General features: G+C 42.6%; 1 protein-coding gene across 7 annotated transcripts in view; it reads left to right on the top strand.

Moving 5' to 3' along the window:
• The window catches only part of BRD8 (bromodomain containing 8), a 58,982-nt gene that overhangs the window by 24,772 nt on the left and 16,335 nt on the right, over nucleotides 1–17,875 (top strand). For 2 of the 7 annotated variants that reach the window (XM_077472365.1, XM_077472359.1), the window contains exons 8-20: nucleotides 637–773; nucleotides 854–1,069; nucleotides 1,188–1,329; nucleotides 1,623–1,799; nucleotides 2,013–2,278; nucleotides 9,483–9,875; nucleotides 10,881–10,968; nucleotides 11,055–11,095; nucleotides 11,183–11,403; nucleotides 11,727–11,819; nucleotides 12,310–12,378; nucleotides 13,644–13,821; nucleotides 14,031–14,135. In XM_077472365.1, coding sequence (XP_077328491.1) covers nucleotides 637–773; nucleotides 854–1,069; nucleotides 1,188–1,329; nucleotides 1,623–1,799; nucleotides 2,013–2,278; nucleotides 9,483–9,875; nucleotides 10,881–10,968; nucleotides 11,055–11,095; nucleotides 11,183–11,403; nucleotides 11,727–11,819; nucleotides 12,310–12,378; nucleotides 13,644–13,821; nucleotides 14,031–14,135 — 2,126 coding nt within the window. The remainder of the gene's footprint in view (nucleotides 1–636; nucleotides 774–853; nucleotides 1,070–1,187; nucleotides 1,330–1,622; nucleotides 1,800–2,012; nucleotides 2,279–9,482; nucleotides 9,876–10,880; nucleotides 10,969–11,054; nucleotides 11,096–11,182; nucleotides 11,404–11,726; nucleotides 11,820–12,309; nucleotides 12,379–13,643; nucleotides 13,822–14,030; nucleotides 14,136–17,875) is intronic. The other 5 variants (XM_077472364.1, XM_077472361.1, XM_077472360.1 and 2 more) reach the window with 4 other exon arrangements.

Genomic DNA, 17,875 nt, shown 5'->3' with positions numbered 1-17,875 from the left:
GGTAGAACATATGACATGTTCCCAAAGCTGAACTTCTCCTTTTTATTGTTAAATACTCTTCCTTTTCAATCTGCAGCTGTTATAATTTTCTATAAAATTTAATGCAATATGGCAACCAGGAGGCATTCTGTACAAAGTTGTTGTGAGGAACTCTGCATTAAGATGCAAGTCAAATTTTAGGAATCCTGTGCAGCAAAAATGTATTTTCTTGTTGAGATACTCCCTAAGGGTTAATCACTTCTAAAGGGATGCAGACCCTTCAACTTTTACCCTTCAGAACTGTAAAAGTGCATTAGGTGCTTATAATGAATTGGTCAATCCTGTTCAGATTCATTCCTGCAAAAAGGGCATCATATAACAAAAAGCTATTCCTTCACAGTAGAAACCGGTAGGAATCTGCAACAGTTTGTTAAAATCCTTTTTAATGTTCATTGATCACCCAGAGGGTGTTATTTTATTCTCAACAAAAACAGAGTTACTCTTTAAGTGAACCTGTAAGGATAAAAACTTTGGAAAGCTGCCATTGCTGATTTGGATTATAAAGGTGCAGGCTGTGTGAGGCTACCATGCATGCACAGTCAATTTTCATATAGGTTCAGTAATGTGGTCTGTGTTTCATACTCCATTTTATTCCAGCTCGCCAGGCAGCTAAGAACATTCCTCGAAGATCTTCATCTGCAATAGGACGTTCGTCTGTTGGCTCATCATCTCCCGGTGGAGAGTTTGGCCTTGGCGACCTGACACCAAGCAGCACAGAGGAGGGAAGTGTGGGGGTAAGAACTCTGGAAACATAGGGGTTTGAGCATGTATTACATTTACAACTTCAATGTTTAATTACATCTTTTCTTTACAGGTAAGTGTGGGGTCTTTACCAAGCACCCCAGTCTCCTCCTCCTTCATTGGCATTCCTGATACCCCTCCTCCTCCTGCCCCTTTGGAATCCCCGTTGACCCCTGTGATGGATGACTCTCCCCAGAAAAAGACGGGACAGAAAGCAACTCCACCCCCCTCCCCGCTGTTATCGGAGCTCCTGAAGAAAGGCAGTCTGTTGCCCACGAGTCCCCGGCTGGTACGGAACCCCTCCCTGGTCCTCACAGAGGGTGCCCCAACACTACCCATAGTTATGCCAAGGGAGGAAACTCTACTAGTAGTCAAGTTTCTTGCCATATCTTTTTGTCTAATTGCAGGTCAATGAAGGAGAAATGGCTTTAGCGTCTAATCATATTTCTGGATCAAGTGTCCTAATGGATGTTGGAGTTCTCCCCAATCTGCATGGAGGTGAGATGCACCCTGTTCCAGGCACAATTCCTGCATCTCCAGCAGCCTCGGGTATGTGGTCCACCTGCAGATATGGGAAGTGGGGAAACGGATATCCACTATCTAAATATATTAATTTCTTTCTTTTTAATCTGTCTCATAAATCATATTAGATCTTTATCAACTTATTTTCTTTTTTATGAATCCCCTTCTCTCCTTTTCACTTGGTTCCGGACTCTTATATTCCCCACACTGTTCATTGACCCCTTTTCTTTCCTTTTCTTTTTTTTTTCTTCCTTGTTTTTATGTTCTTCTGTCCCTGGCCTCTTGTGTTCTGTTTTCCCGTCCTGTTCTTGATCTGTTAGGTGCTCCCACTCTTTCCCGGCTTCTAGAAGCTGGTCCTGCACACTTCGCTACATCTCTCGCTTCCTTCTCTGCTCCTGCTGCAAGTGAATCTCCGTCTAAATCTTTGCTGACCCCTATAGAATCCCAGGCTACCATTATTATGATGTCAGCCCTGCCAATGACTGCAGCTGTCCCAGGTAACTCTTTGCCTTGGGCTTCCTGCTTGTCTTATGATGTGCTTTACACTAAAGGGAAGAAATAACTATAATTATCTATCCTTGTCATGCGTATTTTCTTCTCTTAAACATTATCAGAGTGGGTGCATCTTTAGCTCATAATAATAAATTTTTGCTTGGATGGTTTTAGTTATCACTGGAATCTTCTAAGATTAATCTTGTTTGACACTACAGTGACCCAACAGGAGGATAACGACTCTACTTCCGATCAACACACTGTAACTGTGTCCATGGATAGCAGTGACATTTCTATGATCATAGACTCCATCAATAAAGAATGCTTGGCAAGTAGTGATGGAAGCATGCAAAATAAGGACGAATCATCTGAGAGCAAGGGAGATTTGGATCTAGCAGAAAAGATGGACATTGCTGTATCCTACACTGGGGAGGAATTGGACTTTGAAACTGTTGGTGATATTATTGCAATAATTGAAGACAAGGTAAACAACATGCACTCACTGATAGTGATATAGTGTGTGAAGATAATTCATAGGTTATATTTTAGCAACACAGGCAGAGCTATTCTTTTCCAAGTGCCGAGGTACTTGTATTTCTTTATCGTACATCACAGGACACAGAGCAGCCATAATAATTACTATATGGGTTATATGCCACCTCTAGTTGAATGGGCACTGGCAGACCAAACAAACAGGAAGTCCTCCCCTATACAACACCTCCTATACAGGAAGTACCTCAGTTTTTTTCATTGTTGTCTGTAAGGTGGTGGTCACTGATGTGATACATGTGCTCTTGGAGCATACTTGGAGGTCTGGACGATTCTATTAAGAATCATGGACTTCAATTGGATTCATTCGTAAAAGCTGTCAGCCAAAAAAGGATGGTACCCAAGCCTCATTGGATAGGAGAGCAGATTCCTTGAGGTTTGCCTGTAATGCACCCTTACAGCGCTGGACCCAGCGTAATGGACCCCTGTGCAGTGTTTGTTCTGAGTAAGGTGCTTTCTTGCAGGGTGCTATACAGGTCCAGGGGAGGGGACCCCTGATTAAGGGGGACCCAGTCCCTGAAAGTCTTTTATGACAAAGCCTGCCATGATGGGTGAAGGCTGGGCTCCTTTTTTTTTTTTTTTTTTTTTTTTTTTTTAAACTACCTCATAATACCTTGATAATTGCGTGATCATGCAACACACTACCCAAATTATTTTTGATTTTTTTTTTTTTTTTCTTCACACAAATGAAGCTTTCTTATGGTGGTATTTAACCACTGCTGTGATTTTTTTTTTTTTTATTTTTTTTTTTTTTTTGATTTTTTTTTTGATTTTTTTGCAAAGAAAAAATAAATTTTGAAGAAATTATTTTTTTTAAATCTTTTTCTTCTGTCAGTAAATTTTGTAAATAAGTAATTTTTTGCCTTCACTGATGGGCGCTGATGGGGCTGCGCTGATGGACACTGATGAGGCTGCACTTATGGGCACTGATTGGCATCATTGCTGGGCACTGCTGGGGCTTTCCTGTAATCAGGGCACTGATTTCCTGCCCAGGTCTCCTCTGCGAGGGGGTGCCGCTGATCGGCACTCCTTGCCATACACTCTGTCAGTTTGAGGAGAGGTGAGCTGATTCATGGGTCTTCTGTATTTACATGTGACCGGCTGGTATTGATCGGGGGGGGAGGGGGTCGCGCCGTTTCCTAGCAATACAGTGTAACCACGATCGATGCACGCCCCCTTGCAATAGTGGGCGTTCTGGGGTACCATCATATGACGTCCTTCCAGAACGAGAGCCGCACTATCCCTCCCTCATTTGACGGTGGGTGGGCCGCAATCGGATAAAGAGATCTGAATGGTCTTCTCTCAGTAGCCACTGGGGGCAGTGTGCTGTTTAATCATGATCTGTGTTCTAAGGAGAGTGGGCTGCTGTTTCTCCTATAGCCACTAGAGGACGCAGGCTTGCCAGTTATGTCCTATTTCTATACAGGCAGGAAGTGGAGGGGCGGCCATGTTTACCATGTGGACAGCAGGTTCAACAGGGCCTCTTAAGACATAACAGCAGCCCATGGATACTATTGAAGTGTGAGTTTTTACTATGGGAGAAATGTGTGGCCAGACAAGTCATCATTATATACTGCATACTTACTGCTTAAAGTAGTTGTAAACCATTTACAACCACTTTAAACTACAGGCAAGCCTATAATTAGGCTTAACTGTAGCTGCACTGGATATCTCCTAAACCTGCACGGTTTAGGAGATGTCCCTGTATTTGCATGTGCCCACGTCATGCGGCACATGCGCACTTAAGCCAAATGAAGCAATGGCACGTACGTGCCGTTCCCGGCTGCTCCCGAGCACGCGCGGGAGTGAGACAATCACGGCTCCGGCTAATCACAGCGCCGGAGCAGCGATACCTGGAAGTAACCTGCGGGATAGATGTCGCCGGCCAGAGGGGGAGACTAGGACTGTGGGGACTTCGTTCCCGGGTAAGTAATTCTTAATGAACTAGTATGCTATGTATACTAGCTCATTATGCCTTTTTATATTCCTTTTTTTTTTTTTTCCAGGAGGGTTCACAACCACTTTAATCCAGGGGACCTGTACAACTGTTAATCGATACACCCCCTATATGGGTATCATTGCACTGTAAGGTGTGTTGTCTCCAGAATAATGTGCATCTGGTCTGCAGGAGCTTACTTTTAGGCTGCTCTTCAGCAGAAAAGGGTCTGCATGGGATGCTTATGTGCGTGGCTAATCCTGCAAAACTAGCATGGGGCCAAGTGCCGTTGGGCAGGTGCAGCATAGTTATATATGCTTGCAAACTTGTTGCTTAAAGTGGAGTTCCACACATAAAAAAAAAAATTTCATTAATGTGGAGAATTTTTTTATTTTTTTTACTCACCTCTTAATACCTGTTGCTAGGGGGTTCCCTCTTAGTCTACAAGCGGTTGTATAGTTGCATGCGCACAGGGGATTCTCGGCTGGAAGCCCGGCAGATGCCAGACCCTGCCGGAAAGAAATTGATGATATCGCTGCTCTGGCCACTCACAGCGCCAGAGCCATGATATCCAGAAGACGCACCGAGGGAACATGTCAACTCCCTCGGCGTGTATCGGGTGAGCTGTCGGGGCCTCGTTCTAAGGTAGGTATTTCATAATGAGCTAGTATGTGGTGCATACTAGCTCCATTATGCCTTTTCCCTTACAGGTCTGGGAAAAAAAAAATTTCAGCGGGTTTACTACCGCTTTAAGCGGAACTCCGCTTTAAATGCATGTTTGAATAAACACATTTTACATAGATACATGTGGCATAAGCACATGTTGGAAAGAACATCAGGATATCAGTGAACTTTAACCACTTGGCGCCCCTACTACGTCTATTGACGTCATGGGCTTTCGGTGGTTATATCTGATGCCTGAGGCCACAGACATCATTCAGATATTGGCGTTTTCAGCCGGCGATTCCCTGCACCATAGGAACGATCATAGCGGCTGTTCCGCCGCTTGATCGTCCTTACGGGTGGCGGGAGGGGACGCCTCCCGCCGCCCTCCGGTGCTTGTACCGACTCACCGCTTCCATCGGTGAGTCGGTAACAGGATCCGCCGGCCCCCGCAAGTTACCATAGAGATTTCTGGCGGACCAGATCGTTCCCGGAGTCTCTATGATCGTTCGGAGGCCGGGCGCGATGTTATGACGTCACGCCCGGCCTCTGTATTCAAATTAACTGTGCCGATCTGGCTAGGAAGCCAGGATTTTTTTTTTTTTTTTTTTTTGAGGTGAGATATGGGGTCTTATTGACCCCATATCTCACTGTAAATATGTCCGATTGTGCCATATTCCTATTACAAGGGATGTTTACATTCCTTGTAATAGGAATAAAAGTCATAAATTTTTTTTTTTTTTAAGTGTCAAACTAAAAAAATAAAAATAAAATTAACATTAAAAAAAAGACATGTAAAGCGCCCCTGTCCCCGTGAGCTCGTACACAGAAGCGAACGCATACGTAAGTCCCGCCCACATATGAAAACGGTGTTCAAACCACACATGTGAGGTATCGCCGCGAACGTTGGAGCGAGAGCAATAATTCTAGCTCTAGACCTCCTCTGTAACCCAAAACATGTAACCAGTAAAAAAAATTAAAGCGTCGCTTTTGGGGATTTTTAAATACCAAAGTTTGGCGCCATTCCACAAGCACGTGCAATTTTGAAGCACGACATGTTGGTCTCTCCAGTTGGTTTGAAGGCAACTACAGTTCAGTGGACTTGATCTCCTCAGGAGAGAATACCGCCCTGCAATATCTTGAAACTTTTGGCCGGTACACCTGGCTCTGGATTATTGAACTAATAAATTGTAGATTTAATCCAACAATGCCTCTATGGTGGCATATATTAGGTGAACCGCATTCTGTCTGGGTTAGAACAGGTGCTTTCTCTGTCACCAGCACATATTCCAGGAGTAATGACGGGGGTTTCCAGTCATCGGCAGCTAATGCCGGTACCACACGGTGCCTGATGGATCTTCTGGATTCTAAGTTCTACAAAAAGTTGGACAGGTTGTGTCCGGGATGGGAGTCCCACTGACAATAGGGGTAGATGCATTGGCAACCTCTTAGGGACAAGTTCTCCCTAATTGATCTCTTCTCCTGTTTCAACTACTGCAGCATCTTTGAATCTGGGAGGTGGTAGCACCGACAATAGTGTTAGCCAAATAAGCCCAAGAGGCCTTGGTACACTGACATAGCCTTGGACACTTCCTGTCCAGCTGGACCTAATGATCTTGGGTCCCATTATCGCCGCACTACTCCAATCATTAGGGGAAAGGAGATTGGCCTTAAGTACCATTAGGTGTCAGATTCACCCCTATCCATTTTTTTTTTCCAGAGGCCATTATTTCTCACTTATTGATTCATACAAGGTGTAACGCAGACAGTTCCACCTGTCAAGCCACTCTTGTGTCCTTGGGACTTGAATTTGCTCTTGACTGTCCTTGCAGAGGCCACCTTTTGGCACCTTTTGAACCAATTGTTAGTCCTTGACTCGAAAGGTGGCTTCTTTGGTTGCTATCACCTCAGCAAGTGGAGTGTCAGAGCTGACCGCTCTTTCATGCAAGGAGCCGTTCTTGGTCTTGCATCATAAGGTGATGTTGTGTCCTCATCCATCTTTATTGCCTAGAGTGGTTTCTAGTCTTCACTTGAATCAAGACAGTGTCTTGCCTTCTTTTCTAATCCTCAGATGGCAGGAGTAAGATTGCTGCATACTCTGGAGGTAGTTCAGGTGGTCAGGATTTACTGTCAGCGCAGGTCAGGAATCCTGGTTTGTGCTACTAGCAGATCCCAGGAAGGGCAGGAGGCATCCAAGTTAACTATTTGTTTTCTTTGGATCCACCAGTTAATTATTCAAACCAATGGCTTGAAAGAGCAAGGTCCCCATCCCTTTTTGGTGAGAGCGCTTGCTACCAGGTGTGGGGGAGGCCCATCTTGGGCCATCCGCCATCGGGTGTCGGTGGCTCGGGGTTTTAAGGCCACTACATGGTCTTTGGTTCATACATTTACAGGATTTTACCAGATGGATATCAAAGCCACGGAGGATACTCCTTTTGGCCACAGTATGTTATGGGCGTCAGAATAAGTCCTCCTCAGGTGGCAGTTTCTGTGATTGTGTCCCTCCCCTCAGGGTCATTGCTTTAGGACATCCCACATAGTAGTATTATGGTTGCTCTGTGTCCCGTGATATACGATAAAGAAAATTGGATTTATCCTACAGCTTACCTGTAAAATGCTTTTCTTTGAGAACATCACGGGACCCAGAGGTCCCTCCCATCTTGTTTGGGATATTCATTGCTTTGCTACAAAATGGAGGTACTTCCTGTGTAGGAGGCGTTATATAGGGGAGGACTTCCTGTTTTAATTGGTCTGCCAGTGTCCGTTTACCTATAGGTGGCGTATAACACGCATAGTAGTAATTATGGCTGCTCTGTGTCCCTTGATGTACTCCAAGAAAAGTGTCCTGTTTTTGCACTGTGACGTTAGTCGTCATTGCTGATTGGAGTCAGGAAGCTGTAGAATCGCATTAGTAAATAGTGACCTCACCATTCTAGCTGCGCTGTGTTAAACAAAAGCAGAATTACAAATATATTGGTAGGTAAAATAATTGACTTATGTGTATTTTTGACAGGTTATTTAGCAGTTTGGCTGAGGTCTAATAAAAGCAAATGACAAAATCAGTGATGTTTTGTTAACCTCTTTTCATATTTGAGGCAGTTTCCCTCTCAATTGTAATAAAAAAAATACTGCGTTTACTTTAAAGAGGAGTTCCACCCAAATTTGGAAATTCCACTTATCTGTCCGGAACCCCCCACCCCCCCCCCCCTCCCGGTGCCACATTTGCCACCTTTTTTTGGGGGGGGGGTACCTGTTTTTGATACGTACACCGTCCCTACTTCCGTTAGACAACGCCGTGGTGAGGTACATCAAGAGTTCGGCCCACTCCTCCTTCCCCCTGCTGTAATGCTTTACTCCTGGGTTCCCTTACTGGCAATGGTGGCAGCAGCAACCGACAGCCAATGGAAACATCGGTTGCAGTTCCGACATTGCTGGACTCCAGGACAGGCAAGTGTCCTAATATTAAAAGTCAGCAGCTACAGTATGTGTAGCTGCTGACTTGTAATTTTTGGAGGGGGAAGTGGAACATCGCTTTAAGCCCCCGTTCACACCAGTGCGATTAGTCATGCAATTTGACAATTCCAAATCGCATGACAAGTCGCACCCTATTGTCGGCAATGGAACTGTTTTCAAATCGGTGTGACTCTGACTTTGCAGTGCTGCACCGATTTTGTAAAAAAAAGGTTATTGCACTATTTTTTGCGATTTCAGGACTTGCATAGACCTCTGTCGTACCTTAAACCACACTGGCCTGCGGCTTTGAAATCTTACTACTTCAAGTGAAGTAGCACAAGTTCAAAGTCACATTTAGCGTGAACGGGGTTCATTAAAGCAGAGAGTCATTTCTTATCAGATGGTTAAAGCTGGCCCTAGATTGAAATTTACACAGTTCAGCGGGGACTGGCTGGATTTCAGTCCATTTGTGGCCATGCCTGTTCATCAGAAGTTAATTATTTAGATTGACTTCTGTCAAATTGGCTTGAAATTTTTTTCACGATCGGCCATATGCTGCCCCTGATCAGTGTATATTGACAGTGGAACGAATACAATGTTCCAGTGGGGAGGATTTCATCTACAGCTTTCTTTAATCTAAAGACTGGAGGAATCCTCTATGGCCAGCTTTAATCTAAAGCCTGTAATTTACTGCTAGCTCAACTGAAACGCGAGCAGTGTATGGCCCTATCAGCACCGTTCTGTTCAACAACTCAATTGTTCATTTGACTTTTGTCTATGGAGTCTGTCACTTCCTGAAATAAAAATCAAAACAAAAAAATAAGTCTATCGTAACATTGTTGGGCTAACTGCACCTGCATCCAACCAGATGCAGGTATTTGGGTAATCTGACAGCCAAGGGAGTCAAATCCATCCACGCTGTCGGCGAGCCAGGAATAATCTGATGCTTTTCATTCAGTCCTCAGGTATTATTTATGCATGTTTCATTTTATATATTTGAGGGTGTTTTTTAGACTGTACTAGTAAAGTGTCTTCGTGGGACAAATTACTTGTAAAAATGACTCTGCTTGTTTTCTCACTGTAACAGGTGGATGACCATCCTGAGGTTCTAGATGTAGCTGCAGTTGAGGCAGCCCTCTCATTTTGTGAAGAGAATGATGACCCCCAAACGCTTTCTGGGCCCTGGGATCATCCTGTCCAAGATCATTCCGCAAAATCAGAGAACATTGCACAGTCTCTTCTCCCAAGGCCCAAAGATCAAACCTGTGTCCAGACAGATACACTAATGAATATCATGGATATGACTCCTGAAATAAAATCAGAACCTCCTGAGCCTGAAGTCCTGCCTGCCCAGTCAGAGGTGCCCTCAATCACTCCTCGTGCTACCTTTCAGATTGAAAAGCCTGAAGATGAGATGAGAGGGACCACTTCAAATGAGACAATCAAAGAAGAGGAAGCGGATCACCAGCTTAAAACTGAGGTATTTTTCCAAATCAAGAAACTAGTAAAGGCGAAGTAGAATCTTCACATTGGAAAACAACTCGTTCAGTTCTAAGTAGACATGCAGGGTAAAACGTGTGTCTGAGACCCCTTTTTTTCTTAAGTGATTACATAACATCTGATCTCAGATTCATAAAAGATGGCAAAAAAAGACTGCAGGGGTTATGTCAGCAAGCAGACAAATGCAATACACCGATCTTCCCAGTGAAGAGCTGTGCAGGGCGGTGTGTCAGCACTTGACCATCAGAGGACAGACCAAGTCTTTACCATTGGAGGACAGGCAGGCAAAGTCAGAAAATTGACCATTATGGGATGGATGTGCTTCTATGATTGGCATAGTCGTTTTGAAAAAAGGAAAGCAGGGGGACTGGCAGGATTATCAGGTGTTTCACACAAAGGAAGAAATACAAATAGAACAGGATATTTTTTAACACAAGTAAATGGTACAACAGACACATCAGGAGTAACATACAATTTAGTGAAAAATAACAAATGCACATATTTTTGCATTTATTTTTTCTCCACAGGAGTCTGCACAGCACTGCACCCGCGATCAGGTGGAAGTCTTTTGAACATGTTACACACTAAATACAAGTGTAACATGCTAGAGGATAAAACAAAAAAAAAGGATGAACCTATCCTGTAGGATACAAATCTCAGAAATACATATGCAACAGTACCTTGTCTTGATCAGAGATACAGTGTTTGACATTGTTACAATGTTGCTGAGCCATCTGTTGTGTGTTGCAGTTTTAGGCTAAATGTCTAAAAGTAACTATTTTAGCAGTATTTTTCTACAGGATTAAATAAATTAGTCAGCAGAGGAAGTTTGGGTAGTGATAAGGCTAGATTATAATGTTTTTATTTACATAGGTACTTTTATTGACCCTTTTTACAGATATATTGTTGGATTTTACAGAATCCCAGTTGATGTGTTTGGTGGTTGTTCTTGTTACAAATTTTTGTTCATTTGTGTTGTGTTTAGACACTACAGTGTGAAAATTCCCCAAATGAAGCGTTTCCTAGTGAAGAAGATCAAGGAACAGGATCTGAAGATAATCCAGTACTAAGTGGTATGTTGTAAAATGTATTTATTAGAGGTGTGTGTGTGTGTGTGTGATTAATAGTGGATGCTATTTATTTCCGGTTTCTGTTTCAGAACCAGTCAAAGCAGAACCTACACCCAGCAGTAACAACAAGGTATTTTGATGCTCTACTACAGCTTGCTCAGTATTTTTTATTTTTTTGCTTTGGAGTGTATTAACACAATTAATGTTATCTCTGAAGGACTCACAAGCAGAGGAGGAAGAGGAGGAGGAAGATGTCACGAGTGAAGTTGGCAGTCCAGAGGAGCCCAAGGAAGAAGAGGCTGGAGAAGAGTACCTGTCTGAGGTGGACAATGAGCCACCAATCAGTGAGAGTGATGATGGCTTTAGTATTCATAATGCCCAGCTTCAGTCCCACACTCTTGCTGATTCTATTCCTAGCAGTCCAGCATCTTCTCAGTTGTAAGTAAAATTTTCCGACTAGATTATGTAGGTTGCCAGTTAAAGTGGAACTACAGCCAGAACATTTTTTAGGTTTTTAAAACAGTAGGGGTGAGTCAGATTCTGTGTTGGCTTTTATTGGTGTTCCTGTTTAGTTTTCCCCTCAATACATATTTTGGCATTCTGACAGGACACAAGCAGGATTTTTTCCAGCAGAAGCATACACAGCAATAATCCTTTATTTATCAGAGTGGATAGGGTTAGAACCTCTGAGTTTTTATGGCACACAATGTCCCTATTTTAGGTGGAGTTTCTGTTTAAATTGTCTTATTCTGTGTTTTCAGTTCTGTCTGTAGTGAAGATCAAGAAGCTATCCAAGCTCAGAAGATTTGGAAAAAAGCTATAATGTTGGTGTGGCGAGCAGCAGCCAATCACAGGTCAGTATTTACCATGTCTAAAAAATTTTTATGTGCAATATCTCTTGAGCAGGAAAATTGAGGAGTCAAGTTTTGATGTCAAGACAAATACACGAACAGACAAGTTGTTGCGTTAAAGCTGAACACTACAGAGATGTACATGTATTATAGACTTTTATAGCGCCAACAATTTACACAGCACTTTACATATTGTACATTCACAGCAGTCCCTTCCCTCCAGGATGCTTATAATCTAAGGTCTTATCTTCTATGTATGCATACACATACTAGGGCTAATTTAGACATGAACCACTTATCCTAGAATATACAGTTAAATATATTTGAAATTCAAGTAGTGTTGGTACATAAATTTGATCTGGTATCAGCCAATTGCAGTCCGTGTATATCAGGGCTAGAGCGTGCAAGCAAAAGGCAGCACAAGGAGTCAGTCAGTTCAAATACCTTTTGATTTTCTCTTTTTTTGTTTGTTTATGTATTTGTTTATATCTAGGTATGCCAATGTCTTCCTGCAGCCTGTAACAGATGACATTGCTCCTGGCTATCACAGCATTGTACAAAGGTAATGTCAAGTCTTAATTTGACTACTGTAATCAATATTGCTTTTGCTCTTTACCTTTGTCTTAAAATGACATTCTAATTTGGGAGATTGTAAAATGAGAGATTGTTACCCCTCGTATATTGCTAGCTTTATAAGAAGGTTATGTGATATTTTCAATGTGCTTTTAATATCATATACCTGTTATTTGTTTGCATTGATGAGACCTAATTCAGAGCCAGAAAAAAAGAATGACTTGCTGCAGCTATTTTACATGTTTGCTCCTAACTCAGGCTCTTAAAATGTATTACTACGTATAAAAGACAAAACCAGAGAAAAATCCCAACTCTTCTCACCAACCAGTCTACTTACCAACAAAATGAACCTGTTCAACAGTATGCGTTTAAAAACTGGTTTAGTTAGTACACAATTGCAAACGCATGCATAAGCTGCAAGGCCTCTTCACGGCACTCAATGTATCGCTTGCAGTTATAACCCTTCTAAATTTGAGTCTCCACAGTGGAAGCACATGCATTCTTATGGATAGATAAGGGGTAGGTGGGCCTGGAGGTAGCCCAATCTTCCTTAAAGGCACAGGAGCACATTGAACACCAAACGCATAACACAATGGCAGCAAAAGTGCCCAGTGGGTCTCCTGACCAAATTTACACCAGTAGCAAAGAGATGGCTCCTGCCCCCATCTATAACTGGCCTTGACAGCAAGGAGCACATGGAAGGGCAAACGCATGAAAGACAAAGCCTAAATAGTTGGGGCATAAAGTATATAAAGAACACTTCCTGCAAATTATAAAACATCTGGTGATCCTAATATATAAACCCCTTCTGAATTTACTCAAACAATACTAGCACAGGCCACACTACCGCTTGTGTAACCATTAAACAAAACATTGTTGCAAGCATCTGGTGTTTCCCACCAGACTCCTTTCATTCTAATGCTTTTTGCTCTGTCACAGGGCTTAATCATTGAAACCTTCATACTTCAGTAGCATTTAGTCTCAGATGTATGAAAAGAATAAAAATGAAACATGATATTTGGCATTCAATGAGGTTATCAGAGACCTCTAGGTAGAGGAAATGCTCCTATAAGGATGGACACAAAGGAAAATCAGAATAGTATTGCTTTTCCCCTTGTAGACTGTGTGCCCTTCTGCACAGGAAATGCTTATTGTCCTTTTTTTACTCCAGTTTATAAAAAATCTGATTCATATTGTGCATGTTATCTAAAGTAGAAATGCAAAATAATAATCTCTTTTCTGTTTTTCTATAAGGCCTATGGACCTTTCTACGATAAAGAAAAATATTGAGACGGGTATAATTCGAACCACAGCTGAGTTTCAGAGAGACATTATGCTTATGTTCCAGAATGCTGTGATGTATAACAGCTCTGATCATGACGTCTATCACATGGCTGTAGAGATGCAAAGGGATGTATTGGAACAAATTCAGGTATGACTTTGGTTATCAAAATATGCCTATAAATCTTTTGTTCTTTGCATAGTTTAATTTTAATTTACTTGTCCGCCTGTGGAAAAGGACTTGTTTCATTAGTGATGCATAAAGTTGGGTTTGGCGTTGAATGCATTTGAAGCCTATGGTAACTTTAATTTTTATTTTTCGCCTTTATGTATTATTTCCTTCCTTCCTTCCTTTTATAGCAATTTTTGGCCACACAGCTGATTATGCAAACATCCGAATCTGGGATAAGCGCTAAGAGCCTGAGGGGCCGAGATTCTACACGCAAGCAGGATGCCTCTGAAAAGGTACTAATTGACACATGTGCAAGAGCCAGCTCCTATATGTACTTTTAAGTCTCTAGAGGCCTTTCATAGAGTGTTTACTGATTAGAGCTTAAAGGTAGATTAGTTGTCAACATATCCATATTGCTGCTATCTTTACATGAAGGTACTAGAGTGGTGAGCCATTAGATTTTGTGGAATCAGGTGTGACCTCCCACTCCACTTTAGAGCTGCACAAATTATATCACAACCTGCTTCTTGATAAAGAAAATAAGTATATCTAAATCCTATGTAATGTTTGCAGTTAGTTTGGGATCTCCTTTTAAAGCTCTGATATTGTCATATTAAATATTATCCGCAAGCACTAGATGCCTCTGAGCCACTGCAGCATCAGATTTGTGTAACATGCCAAACGCGAGCAGTGTGGTTTTATTTAAGTTTGGTTCCTCCTCCTTGGAAATCTGTGGGTGAAGGAGTATTAAGACCTATTTTGTCCATTATTAGATTCACCAAATTAGCAATAAATGGCTTTGGTTGATCACCACAACATTAGACAATTGGTAGTGCTTGTTATCCCCTTCTTTCATTACAGTAGTATTTATAGACCCAGGTATTTGCCTATAATCATCTACAGAGGGAGCAGACTGGGGATAGGGTGAAAGACCTGGGTCAAGCTACAAGATGACTTGGCTAGGAAGGCTAAGGCTTAAAACTGAACTTCACCTGACGGGGGGCAAGTACTGCCTATCCTCCACCTCCTCCTTTCTCCTCGTAAACTATTATTTTTAATTTTATTTATATTACTTTTTTCAGGAAGTGGTAATTTTAGTTTTGACAAGCACCTGTTCCCACTTCCACTTGGCTCACCTAGGCGAGTCGAGTTGAAGTGCCTACTACCCAACCCCATCCTCGCCCGCAAGCTCCTTGGATGCGTCCAGGTCCTGGGAGGCTGCGGGACCATTCAGAAAGTGCAGTTGGGAGCCAGCTGTGAGCCCATGGGAAGTTTAAAGCTAGCTTCGCACAATCCACATGGTGGCTTTGGAAACCCAAAGACCAGCTAAGAGCAGGCTGAAGTCAGCACTTGATCCTGGGCTGGTAGGAGTCTTTTTAGTAAAAGTCAGCAGCTACAGTATTTTATCTACTGACTTATATATTTTTATTTTTTTCTATAACAAGACTGGCACTCCCCTGTAAATTATCTTAAACCAGTGATCTTACAGAGGCTCAAGCCTTACCTTTTACAGCAGGGCTGTGAAATTGAAGGAAGTAGGCAATTGACTAGCGACAGGGAGGATACATTTTTGAGTGAACTGACACTCTGGTTTTAACCCCTTGACAGGCTGACTGTACATGTACTGTAAATGTAACCTTATGGAAGTGGGTGTTTTATCTGTGAGGACACATATTCATACCAGTCTTTGTGCTGGGAGCACGCCGCTCGGCACACGCTCAGCATTAGGGACCTAGTTCTCGCCTAGAGACCTGGGTCTCGTAACAATGATCGCGACCCGGAACTCCCATTTCCTGATTGCTGTGATAGCCTCTGATTGGCTACAACAGTGATCAGGCCCTGTGCAGTCCAACCCAGCCTTTTAGGGGGGTGGGGGAAGTAAAAATAAAATAATTTGGTTGCTTAAGTGTGCACAATCTCTTATAACTGGGAATGTAGCTGTGTTCAGAATTAAGCAATCACATTCTAACTCATGTTAAATAAACATCAGTACACACCTGCCATAATTTTAAAGTGCCTCTGATTAACACCAAATATACCAGCTGTTCTAGTAGGTCTTTCCTGATATTTTCTTAGTCGTGTCCTACAGCAAAAGCCATGGTCTGAAGAAAACTTCACAAGCATTAGAGTAATCTAATTGTTAAAAGTGAGGAGAAGGGTACAAAAGAATTTCCAAGGCATTAGATATATCATGGAACATGGTGAAGACAGTTCTCATTAAAGGGGTTGTAAACCCTAATGTTTTTTTCACCCTAATGCATCCTAACTTCTACAGTGACCACCCAGCCCCCCCCCCCCCCCCCATTTCACTTACCTGAGCCTGGTAATTCCCTCGGCGGAGACGCGCTTCCCCTTTCTGCACCTTGATTGGATAGATTGATAGCAGCGCAGTCATTGGCTCCTGCTGCTGTCAATGAAATCCAATAACCTGGTGGGCGAGGCCGAGTCCGGCATTCATGTCTATGGACACAAATGCTGGACTCTGGAGCACGCCTGCGCAGTAACCCCCTGGGAGAGCGCTTTTCCTAGGGCAGTGATGGCGAACCTTGGCACTGCAGATGTTTTGGACCTACATTTACCATGATGCTCATGCACTCTGCAGTGTAGTGGAGCATCATGGGAAATGTAGTTCCAAAACATATGGAGTGCCAAGGTTCGCCATCACTGTCCTAGGGGGTTATATGATGCAAGGTGGAGCTGCGAGAGCCGTTGAGGGACCCCAGAAGAGGAGGATTGGAGCCGCTCTGTGCAAAATGAGCTGTACAGTGGAGGTAAGTATAACATGTTTGTTATTTAAACAAAAAAAAACTGAGAGAAAATAAGTAGAGAAAATATGGCACAACAGTAACATTACCAAGAACTGGACATCCCTCCAAAATTGATGAAAAGACAAGAAGAAAACTGGTCAGGGAGGCTGCTAAGAGGCCTACAGCATTGCAGCTGCAGGGATATCTGGAAACTACTCGCTGTGTGGTACATGTGACAACAAATACCCGTATTCTTCATACAGTGATTATATAGGAAGTCTACACACCCCTGTTAAAATGTCAGGTTTCTGTGATGTATAGAAAAATCATTTCAGAATTTTTCCACCTTTTTAATGTGACCTATAAACTGTACAACTCAATTGAAACGCAAACTATAATCTTTTAGACCGGGGGGGGGGGGGTTTGGGAAGTAAAAATTAAAAAACTAAAATAAGGTGGTTGCAGATGTTCTTGCAAAGAAAAAACACACAGGCCCGGCTAAATTTAGCAAAAACTTTGAATTCTCCCAAAAGCATGTGGGGAAATGTGTTATGGCCTTATGAAACCAAGTTGAAACTTTTTGGCAATAATTTCAAAAAATATGTTTGGTGCAAAAACACTGCAGATCACCAAAAGAACACCATACACACCGTGAAGCATGGTGGTGGCAGCATCATGCTTTGGGGCTGTTTTTCTTCAGCTGGAACAGGGGCCTTAGTGGATGTAGAGAGGATTACGAACAGTTCCAAATACAAGTTAATATTGGCACAAAACCTTCAGGCTTCTGCTAGAAAGCTGAACATGAAGAAGAACTTCATCTTTCAGCATGACAATGACCCACAGCGTACATCCAAATCAACGGAATGGCTTCACCAGAAGAAGATTAAAGTTTTGGAATGGCCCAGACCTGAATCCAGTTGAAAATCTGTGGGGTGATCTGAAGAGGGCTGTGCACAGGAGATGCCCTCGCAATCTGACAGATTTGGAGTGTTTTTGCAAAGTCAAGATGTGCCATGCTGACTCATACACAAAGACTGAGTGCTGTAATAAAATCAAAAGGTGCTTCAACAAAGTATTAGTTTAACCACTTCAGCCCCGGAAGGATTTACCCCCTTCTTGACCAAGCCCTTTTTTGCGATACGGCACTGTGTCATTTTAACTGACAATTGCGCGGTCGTGCGACGTTGTACCCAAACAAAATTGACCTTTTTTTTTTTTTTCCCCCACAAATAGAGCTTTCTTTTGGTGGTATTTGATCACAGCTGTAGTTTTTTTTTTTTTTTTTT

This window comes from Lithobates pipiens, unplaced genomic scaffold (assembly GCF_037356315.1).
Source record: "Lithobates pipiens isolate NorthernLeopardFrog02 unplaced genomic scaffold, aLitPip1_a1.2 Scaffold_8, whole genome shotgun sequence".
Taxonomy (NCBI): domain Eukaryota; kingdom Metazoa; phylum Chordata; class Amphibia; order Anura; family Ranidae; genus Lithobates; species Lithobates pipiens.
The sequence above is the reverse complement of the archived record's forward strand: the minus strand, read 5'-3'. Positions and strand labels throughout refer to the sequence as shown.